The sequence below is a fragment of the Cryptomeria japonica genome, chromosome 11, assembly GCF_030272615.1.
Source record: "Cryptomeria japonica chromosome 11, Sugi_1.0, whole genome shotgun sequence".
NCBI lineage: Eukaryota > Viridiplantae > Streptophyta > Pinopsida > Cupressales > Cupressaceae > Cryptomeria > Cryptomeria japonica.
This window is the reverse complement of record NC_081415.1, coordinates 255,225,965-255,237,315: the sequence shown is the minus strand read 5'-3', so window position 1 is coordinate 255,237,315 and position 11,351 is coordinate 255,225,965. Positions and strand designations below refer to the sequence as shown.

General features: G+C 32.9%; 1 protein-coding gene across 1 annotated transcript; it reads right to left on the bottom strand.

The window, feature by feature from the left end:
• Positions 1 to 1,489: 1,489 nt before the first annotated feature.
• LOC131069680 (protein G1-like1) lies at positions 1,490 to 3,504 on the bottom strand. The gene is made up of 2 exons (XM_058005193.2): positions 2,735 to 3,504; positions 1,490 to 2,319 (listed from the first exon to the last, which is right to left on the bottom strand). Exons 1-2 carry the CDS (start codon positions 3,067 to 3,069, stop codon positions 2,022 to 2,024), a joined length of 633 nt encoding a protein of 210 aa, XP_057861176.1. The 5' UTR covers positions 3,070 to 3,504; the 3' UTR covers positions 1,490 to 2,021.
• Between the last annotated feature and the right edge of the window lie 7,847 nt (positions 3,505 to 11,351).

Below are 11,351 nucleotides of genomic sequence, written 5' to 3'. Positions count from 1 at the left end.
GCGCACATCTATAAGGATTCCAACTAGAAACTGGCTGGATCCTCCCATCCGTTCAACATTTCAGTATTTTTTTCCCCATATAAAACTTTATATGATAACCAGTCATTGGGTTCATATCTTACTCGTCTCGAGGAATCATTTCAGTCTGGAATTTGAGCCACGACTTCCTGCGGTTCTAAGCGTGCATTTTTAAATCCCCAAAAAAAGTTAAGCGAAAAAGAAGATTCTCGCCAGGCCATCTCACTGAAAATGAGACAAACAATAGGAATTTAATGTTTTAAGAAAGAAACTAAGTTATAACTTGGAGGAGCATGTTTATAAATACCAGCTAATGATTGTCTCATTAAAAAACCAGAATCAGAATCAATTATGTATATTTTACAACACCTATATATATTTATAATAATTTATTTGACAATTAAACCAATTATTATTTAAATCGAGTGATTTACATATCGCAATTGTTGGGTACTTCAAATTATTTTGAGTTTGGCAAGTTCTACGTTTTTATTCATTGTCTTTGTAATTTAGTTTCATTTCTCATCTTGGTATTACATAAATTATAATATATATTAAAATATATTTTGGATATGATATTGTTATCATGATTTAATTGCATAGTTTCTTCTCAAATTTATTGATCCAATTGAATGATGCAGTTGAATCCTAATAAAATACACTGCAAAAAATACCTACTAATTATTTTGAATAGTTAGTAATAGTTCATACAAACACATCTCTCAGAAGAATGAATAGTACCATTGAATCCTGATAAGACACAGAAGAATTGAATTGTGATAAAATATAAGAAAATTGAATCATGTTTTTTTAAAGTATTCTAATAATTCACACAAACCCATCTCTCAAAAAAATGAATACTACAATTGAATCATGATAGAACACACTACAGAATAATTCACACAAACCCATCTCACAGATAAATGATCAGATGAAGGAATAGTGCAATTGAATACACTGCAGGAAATACCTGCAACTTATTATTTTGAGAAGTTGAGAGCAATGAGGCAATCTCGTTCCAGTTGAGTACCTTGTTGTACGGGATAATGTTGAATGAAACTTCTTATAGTCAAACGTAGCAATTCGAATTGTTCTCGACTGCACTGCGCATACGAAAATACAAAACAGAAAACCAAAGTCGACCTTATACTTAGAATAAGTATAACTTAAAAGAAGATTACAGTACCTTCTTGGAATTTCAGTGTGAAATTTCCAGAACCATTAGCAGCATAATTCTATTTCCTATAGAGATTCATTATAGATCAATCAAAAGCCTGTCATTAACTGCGAGATGAAAACTTTATTTCCCTAGATTCTTTATAGATTAACGAAAAGCCTGCCCTTATATTATTTAGATGAGAAGTGAAAGATGAGAGCAGTCGTCAAAGGAAGTCATCCATTCCATGTCCGTCCTTGTAGAGCTACAGTGACACAATATAAAGGAACTGTACTTAAGCAAAAGTATTCAAAGTTGAAACAAGATATGGGGAATATCATTATCACTTCATTACGTATGGAGAAGCTATAACAGACAACAAGCGCCTGCAGTATAGCTCTACAAGTTTCTTGGTTAGTCTATAAGACTAACATTAGCGACTTTCAAAGCAAAAACATTTTAAGCATATATATAATATTGCCATACACTTTTCCTCTTCACAAATAGTCAATGGCCTTGATGATCCAACTGATCCTGACCATGCAGAGAATGTACTGTCCTATTTAGCCAGCTCGTCCTATAACTGCAATTAACCTATACATATACATATATATATATATATTACAGTCTAACAAACCCTAAATCTTATTGACTAGTTTATCCATAGTTATATAAACTGATGGGCTAGTTTATCCATAGTTCTTATAGCCTAAATCTTATTGACTAAATGGACTAGTTTATCCATAGTTCTAGTTATATAAACTGAGCCTAAATCTTATTGACCAAATGGAGTAATTCATTCATGTAGGGTATGGCTAACACACCAGGTTGCTCATGCTGCTGTCCATCAGTTCTGAACAGACAAGGGTATATTCATGGAGGTGCTGCTTGGCCCAGGCTCTCCATTACCAATAGTCTGCTGCTGCTGCTCTTCTTTCACTTGTTGCTGGGTTGCTGGAGGAGGGCGCTTGCGCTTCTTCTTCTCATAAGCAATACCCCTAGCCTTAGCCTGCAAGTCTCGGACTTCCCTGAGATAGATTCTCACAGCCCGGGCTCCAAAAGGATTGGACTCAGGCTGCCCACCATGCTCCTCATATGCAGCACGAAGGCGCCCTATAAGGGCATCTAGGCTTCCCCAGGCCTGTCTGCAATTGAAAAACTATTAGTCCACACTGAAATTCATATCCACATGTATGGAGCAAATGAAATAATTAGATATCTTTTGTGGAGAGGCATCTTATAATGACAGCAAGCTATGAAGTCTAATGGTGTAAGCGTGTTATAAGAGGCATCTTATAATGACAGCAAGATGTGGAGTCTAATGGTGTGGGAGGCATCCGTAAGGTACGGAGTTTAATAGTATGAATGTGTTAACAAAAACTTGAGAGTAGACATCCTTTAATGACAGCAAGGTATGGAGTCTGATGATGCGTATTAACAAAAACTCGAGAGGCATCCTACAATGACAACAAGATGTGGAGTGTAATGGTGTGAACATGTTAACAAAAACTTTTATCTATAAAAAAAAGTCAAATTAAATTAGTACGGCAACCCAAATACCTTAGAGGGCAAGGGCAAGGAGCAGGAGGATGAGGGTGTCCGAAAAATGGGCAGACAGGATTATGCACCTTGGTCTTCCCAAACTGGTCCAGATACCTCAAAAACTCCAGAACATGAGCCCCACTGCACTTTGCAAGAGCCAAAGGAGGCCGGTGGTTCTTCAGATACTGCCCAAATGTGTTCCAATCCCTTCTCTTCTGTGACTCATAACGGCTAGGCACAGTGGAGGGTTCCCTCTCTCTGGTTTCATTACTTCCATTGGATGAAGGTTGCGTCGCCCCTTCTCCTCCTCCTCCTCCTCCTACACCCACACCCACACCACCTTCTTTGCTCATTGAAAAAACTTACACAAGACTGCAGTTTTGGTTATCTCTATCAGCAATTGAAATATGGGTCGGTTGCTGGCAGCATTTTCTACTTGAAATCCATGCCAATTTCTACATTTGACCAGAAAATTTCTAGTCCTTGGGATCTGTCAGGGACGGGTTGGAAGAAATACTCTGACAGATTTTCAGCTCTACCATGGGCAATTTGAGTTCTAAGGTCTTGCAGCAATTGGAAGCACAAAACAGACACTTGAGCAGCTGGGGTGCAGGGAATCCAGATCTGAAAATGGAAACGAACAAAGAGAAAGATTGATTGATTTGAGGTATAAATCAAAGCGATGGAAGAGGAAAGAAGCCAAGAATGGGATACAATGAATGGGAGGATGGGAAAAGAGGGGAGTTCAGGCATATGAAAGGAGATGGGGAACATGAGTGGCCCATCCAAAGACACCGACCGCGTGGACGTGACGCCATTCTGACGGCCTCCCCTCCAAAACGTCCTGTCAATCCACCTGCTCGGTAAAAAAAATTTAATTCCACTCACTTCATACATTACATGCCCAGAAGCACGGTACTACTAAAAAAAAGTAACATTTTCAATGTAAAAAATCCCTCGTTTTCAACTACGCCGTCATGGGGATGGCTGATTGATTTCCACAATATACGGATTAGGAATTCCCGCCAAGGCCCCCCTAATTAGGGCATCACGAATACCTATACAAATGCCCAATGCCTATCTATCTATCTAGGCAGCCATTAATTATTAATGGGAATTCAAAACCCGTCGTTCTTGGGCTTTTGTCTGCTTCCTCTGTATATTCTATCGTATGCTTCTGTATGCCCGTATATTCTATTCTATTGTGGTCTACCAGGCGCAGAAATGTTATGCTTTTTTTTACTGCTTTTGAAAACATGGTGGTATATTTGTCTTCTTCCCGTGTACTGCCAAATCCCATCACCATGGTCACTGGAACTCATGGAGAAAGTTGGTGACCTTGGCTTAATGGTTTTCCATGTCGTTTCTACTCTCAAGATTTTGCTTGCCGTCACTCAAGTGGAGAAGAGACAACCCCAACCCATGTTTGAACGTGATAGTGCCCCTTTTATTTAGCTTTCACATGAGTTCCAAGTACATAACAGCTCTATCACCATGTCAAAATATTAACTACAAGAAAGAAAAAGATGAAAATAAAATTCATTTTCATGGCTAGTTAGATAAATCTATATCAAGTTAAAAGAAATCAATTTTTTTTCTATTTGTAAATATTTTTTAACTATTCAATATGGTGTACGAGTTCTAAAGTTGGAATCTCTTTGGCTAAGAGTTAAGGATTGAGGGGTATCCATTCTAGCGAAATCAACTGAAGCATTATCTCAATCTCATCCCTTTCGGCCTAGAGGCCTTGCACTAACTCAAAAGCAAAATTTGAAATAAAATTCACTCTCATCAATTGTTGGATAAATTTATATCAAGTAAAGAAATCAATGTTTATTAACTGTTCTATATGGGAGCTTGAGTCTTTAGGTTGAAATCGCTTTGGCTAAGAGCCAAAGATTGATGGGTATCCATTGTAGCAAAGTCATTATCTCGACCTCATCTCTTATTCCTCTCATCAATAGTTGGATAAATTAATATCAAGTAAAGAAACCAATGTTTTTCTATTCATAAATATTTTTTAACTCTTCTACCTGCTCAAGTCTTAAGGTTGAAATCTCTTTCACTAAGAGCCAAAGATTGATGGGTATCCATTCTAGCAAAGTCATTATCTTGACCTCATCTCTTATGGTGTTAGGGCCTTGCATTGAGAAAGCTTTGACCCCTAGTAGACTCATTTAGAAGCATTCAACTTCAGCAATATACCAAGGACCCATTAACCAAACATTTTTTTTTTCTTTTTATGGAGTATTTTATATCATCTACAAATAATTTTCAACTATTTGATACAAGAGTTTGAGCCTTTAGGTTGACTCTCATCAATAGTTGGTTAACTATTCTATATAGGAGCTCGAGTCTTTAGGTTGAAATCTCTTTGACTAAGAGCCAAAGATTGATGGGTATCCATTCTAGCAAATTCATTATCTTGACCTCATCTCTTATGGTGCCAGGGCCTTGCATTGAGCAAGATTTGATCCCTAGTAGGCTCATTTAGAAGCATTCAACTTCACCAATAGTGCAAGGACCCATTAACCAAACATTTTTTTTTTCTTTTTATAGAGTATTTTATATCATCTGCAAATAATTTTCAACTATTTGATGTACAAGAGCACAAGCCTTTAGATTGAAACCTCTTTAGCTAAGAGCAAAAGGCTGAGGGTACCCATTCCAAGAAAGTCATTTGAGACACAATCTCGAATTCATCCCTTATGGTGTTGAGGCCTTGCACTTAGAAAAATTTGATCCCTAGTGGACTCATTTTGAGCAACGTCACTAACAGACCAAGGACCCATTAACAGGAAATTAAATTTTTGTATGGATTATTTTATATTGTTGACTTCAAGTCAAAACCTCTTCAAATAAGAACCAGGACTGAACAGTACTAATTTTGATAAAGTCATCTAAGGCACAATCTTGACCTCATCCCTTATAATGTTAGGGTCTTGCACTCAACAAGACTTGATCCCTAGTGGTCTCATTTAGAACCATTCAACTTCACCAATATACCAATGGTCTGATGACAAGAAATCAGATTTTAATTAGGGTATATTTTAAGAAATGATTACTGCAAAATTTTATAAAAATATCGTTAATTCATTACATATAAGCAAAAAAAAATTATGACTTTTTTATATATTAGTTTTTAATGTTTTTAATTTTTAGAGACATTCTACAAAGGCAAACAAGGGGTGGAGTGTAATATCATAAACATGTTAACAAAAGCTCTAATCTCTCATATAAAATTTGGTAGTCATTTACACATCAAAATACTATTTTTTAATAATAAACATAATATTTCCAAAGTAAGTAGTAATACACTTTATAACCCCAAACATATAATAAATTAAATAATTCCAAAGTAAAATAAAATAAATTTAAAGTGAATAAAATAGCTTCAAATTGATATCTCTTAGAATTTTTAGATAGATGTATTTAAGATATCTACATAATAAGATTATATCACGTAAGCGCATAAATGACCATGACCTGTGATCAACTCGACTCATTCTCCTCAAGCCCCAACCCATTATCCGAGAAGGGGCCTGATAAGTGCCTATGAATCAAGTGGATCCGAAATGGGCTATGGCTATGCTCGATCTCAAACTAATGCTTGCTCTGCCTCCACCTTCACTATAGGCGGCGCTTCTTACTCCGCTTATGCTATTGCTAAAGCAACTACTCGCTCGAATGCTCTCTTTGTTGTTGGTGGCTCGAATGCTCCAACTGGGTGGTCAATAAGGAGGAAAAGCTCTCTATTTGGTGTTTCTATCAATGATGAGAGACACTCAACACTAGTTTTAAGAGGTGGAATGTATGATATCTACGTGTTAACAAAAAGTCTTATCTTTTACCTTAAATAAAATTTATGTCTTCATTTATAATAAATAAAATAACTTCACGTTGATATCTCTTAATATTTTTTAGGTAAGATGTCTATTTTAGTTGATATAGTTTTTTAAATAAAGATCTTGAAATTAAATTATATAGAAAATAAAAATAAACGATAATCTAAAGTATATTATGGTTGAATTTTTTTATATAATATTGTAACATTTGATTATCTTAAATAATTAATTTCTATGAAAAATTGATTTAGTTTTAGTATTAGCAAAAACTTATCAAATATGGGTGAAATGAATATTTAATAATAATGATGATGATGAGAAGGAGGAGGAGGGGGAGGAGGAGATATAGCTACTAAACAATTCCATCATTTTAATGTTTAAAATTGATTTATCATCTTTATCTGTTATGACATAAAACCAAATTTAAATAAAATAAAATAAAATCATAATAATAATTTGATAATTTAGTATAAAAATATAATTTTTTTTAATTTATTACATTTTTACTAATTACGCGTGTAAGATTGATCTCAAATAAAGATGAAAATTTATGAATTATAGATAATTATTAATATGTAGAAGAACCTTGCAAAAAATAAAGATCAATATCTTATATAAATAAGATTCATAGTATAAAGATAGTTAGTTTTCAAAAAAAAATTACAATTTGAACATGACAGTGCCCCTTTTATTTAGCTTTCACATGAGCTCCAAGTACATAACAACTCTATCACAATGTCAAAATATTAACTACAACTACAAAAAGAAAATATGAAAATAAAATTCACTTTATATCAAGTTAAGAATTTTTATTTTTTTTCAATTCATAAATATTTTTAACTATTCTATGTGGAGCACAAGTCTTAAAGTTGAAATCTCCTTGCCCAAGAGCTAAGGATTGAGGGGTATCAATTCTAGCGAAGTCAATTGGAGCATTATCTCAATCTCATCCCTTACGGTGTGGAGGCCTTGCACTAACTCAAAAGAAAAAGTTGAAATAAAATTTTCTCTCATCAATAGTTGGATAAATTTACATCAAGTAAAGAAATCAATGTTCTTTTATTCCTAAATATTTTTAAAATATTCTCTATGGGAGCACAAGTCTTTAGGTTGAAATCTCTTTGGCTAAGAGCCAAAGATTGACAGGTATCCATTCTAGAAAAGTCATTATCTCAACCTCATCTCTTATGGTGCGAAGGCCTTGCATTGAGAAAGATGTGATCCCTAGTGGACTCATTTATAAGCATTCAACTTCACTAATAGACCAAGTACCCATTAACCAAACATCTTTTCTTCTTTTCATGGATTATTTTATATCATTTACAAAGAATTTTCACCTATTTGATACAAGAGTGCAAGCCTTTAGGTTGAAACCTCTTTAGCTAAGAGAAAAAGACTAAGGGATACCCATTCCAAGAAAGTCATTTGAGACCTCGACTTCATCCCTTATGGTGTCGAGGCCTTCCACTTAGAAAAAAATGATCCCTAGTGGGCTCATTTTGAGAAACATCATTATTTTATATCATTTCCTTCAAGTTAAAACCTCTTCAGATAAGAACCAAGACTAAGGGATACTTGTTTTGATAAATTTATCTAAGGCAAAATCTTGACCTAATCCTTTATAGTGTTGGGGCCTTGCACTCAACAAGACTTGATCCCTAGTGGGCTTATTTAGAACCATTCAACTTCACCAATAGACCAAGGGTCTGATGACAAGAAATCAAATTTTAATTAGAGTATATTTTAAGAAATTATTGCAAAATTTTATAAAAATATCATTAATTCATTATATATAAGCAATATTTTTTTATGATTTTTTTATATATTAGTTTTTAATGTTTTAAATTTTTAGAGATGTTCTTGAAAGGCAAACAAGGGGTGGAGTGTAATGTCATAAGCATGTTAACAAAAAATCTTTAATCTCCCATATAAAATTTGGTGGTCATTTACACATCAAAATATTATTTTTTAATAATAAACATAACACTTCTAAAGTAGTAATATAATTTATATCCCCAAACATATAAAAATAAAATAATTCCAAAGTAAAATAAAATAAATTTTAAGTGAATAAAATAACTCCAAATTGATATCTCTTAGATTTTTTAGATAGATGTATTTAAGATATCTACATTATTTTTATCAATGATGAGAGACACTTAGCACTATTAGTAAAAGGTGGAATGTATGATATGTACATGTTAACAAAATATCTTATCTTTTACCTTAAATTTAACATCATTTACACGTTAAAATAGTAATATTTAATAATAAACATATTATTTCTAAAATAAGTAGTAAATCAAATTTACGTCTCCATATATAATAATAAAAATTAACTTTTAAATAAATAAATAGCTTCAATTTGATATCTCTTAATATTTTTTTAGGAAAGAATTCTATATTAGTTTTTGATAGAGATAAACAGGTTTTATAGGGACCTAAAACCCAAAGTTTTATAGACCAAGGCCAGCAGCCAAAAAGACATTAAACAAAAATTCTATATTAGTTGATACAGTCTTTTAAATAAATATGTTGAAATTAAATTATATAGAAAATAAAATTAACACATGATAATCTAAAGTATATTATGGCTGAATTTTTTTTTATATAATATTGTAACATTTGATTATCGTAACTAATTGATTTCTATTAAAATTTGATTTAGTTTTAGTATTTGCAAAAACTTATCAAATATGGGTGAAATAAATATTTAATAATAATAATTAGGAGGGGGAGGAGGAGATATAGCTACTAAACAATTCCATCATTTTAATGTTTAATATTGATTTATCATTTTTATCTGTTATGACATAAAACCAAATTTAAATAATTTTAAATTAAATCATAATACTAATTTAATAATTATTATATATCTATATGTGTGTGTGTGTGTGTTATATTTTTTACTAATTATGTGTGTAAGATTGATCTTAAATAAAGATGAATATTTTTGAATTATAGATAATTATTAGTATGTTGGAGAACCTTGCAAAATATAAAGATCAATAGCTTATATAAATAAAATTCATAATATAAAGTGTAATGATGAAAAGTATTAGTTTCCACCATTAGATGTATGAAAACCGCTAACTTTTACTTAGGGACCATTACATAAAAAGAGAGAGGTAAATCTAATGGATCTAGCCATGAACCACCAAGGATAAGGACTGAGAAGTCTATTGGATTTATAGGATTTGATTGGACTACCCTCTCTTAAGTTGAATTGTATAAATGCTGAAATTAGGGTAAATGTGATGGAATTAATGTAAAAATGCATGAATTGTAAGCTACAGTCATCGAATTGGGCCACGATCCTAGATCTAAGAAATGTAAATTTATTTGGATATATTCTCAGAAGGAGTTCCTGATTGGTCAGGATCAGGATGGTGGTCATTCTGGTCCTCCTCACTTTTCACACTCCAATGGGGGATTGATTCGTCACTATAAATAAAGCTTATTTTGAAGATCGTAGCTATGTACCTGTTCCTGCGCACACTAGGGAAGGGAAATAGGTTGGAAATAGGGGTTTGCCTTAGGTCAAACCCTGGTTTTGAAATTAACCATGAAATAGAAATGAAATGTGATTGAATTGCAATAATGGAAATTTTCTCCTTTTGAGGAAGACATTGAATAATGACTGAAAAACAAATGTTATACCTCCTTGTGAAGTTTTGTTTGTCTCCACACAAAACACGAGAGCTACACTTAGTGAACCTAGGTTATAGCACGTGTGTTCATGGCATACTAAAGAATCCCCCTATTTTTTAAAAATATTGCCCTAAACTCCTTTTTTGTCACCCCCTCCTAATACATAGCTCAAATTAAAAGCCCCCTATTTTCACCAAATATTGTATTTTTCATAGCCGGAATTAAAAATCCCCCTATTTTCACCAATAGACAATATATTGCACCCTCATTTTTGGGATATTAAACCCCCTAATATGAATGCATGTGATATAATATTGCCTACCTAGTGAAGCCCCCGTGACATAGAATTAGGGTGTCATGAAGTCTTCAACAACATATCTAACATGAATGTCAACTCCAATGCTTGAATCTTGACCTTATCTCTACTCAAATACTTGAAACAAAATTGATTGCTTTCTCACTTGAAATTGAATGTTTGATTATTTGATGTTGAATTGAATTTCGTGTGTGTGGATTATCAAAATAAGAGGGGTAGACCTCCTTTAATACTTGCTCATTGAAAAACAACTTAAAATTTTGGCATGAGTCAACATGGAGCCATAATTCTTTCTCAAATCACATGACTATTAAGGGGCCCAAATTTGAGTCCTAATTGGGAGGACCAGGGCACTGGGCACTCTGGTCCTGACGAGACCAGGGTGCCACAACCTAGTCCTGCCCAATCAGAGACCACAAATTAAAGGCAGGATGAGGTGTGAAATGAAAATGGTGACAAATTTGCATGGTATGAGAAGAATCAGTTCCTATTCAAGCCTCAAAGAAGAAATGCCAAGATGAGGGCCCAAATGTAGACAAAATTGTAAGGGGGTACAATCTAGAATGCTACATAAAGATAATTAGTTTTCAAAAAGAATTTATAGTATGAAAAAATATAAGAAATATGATACAAATCAAATATATTTAAATTATGATTTTTTAATAAAATATATGTTTATTTTTTTAGAATGATTAATTATAAAATATATAAATTTAATATTCTAAATAAATATATAAATTAAAACCAATTATACCATCAAATATGATAGTATAATAATTATTTAATAGATTATAGATTAGAGCATGATATTGATGGGAATTTT

Excerpts from the sequence above, each read along its gene's own strand:
- LOC131069680 (XM_058005193.2), bottom strand. The coding sequence starts at position 3,069 with ATGAGCAAAGAAGGTGGTGTGGGTGTGGGTGTAGGAGGAGGAGGAGGA. Across the intron at positions 2,320-2,734 it reads CCTTGCCCTTGCCCTCTAAG|ACAGGCCTGGGGAAGCCTAG; the intron begins GTATTTGGGTTG and ends TTTCAATTGCAG.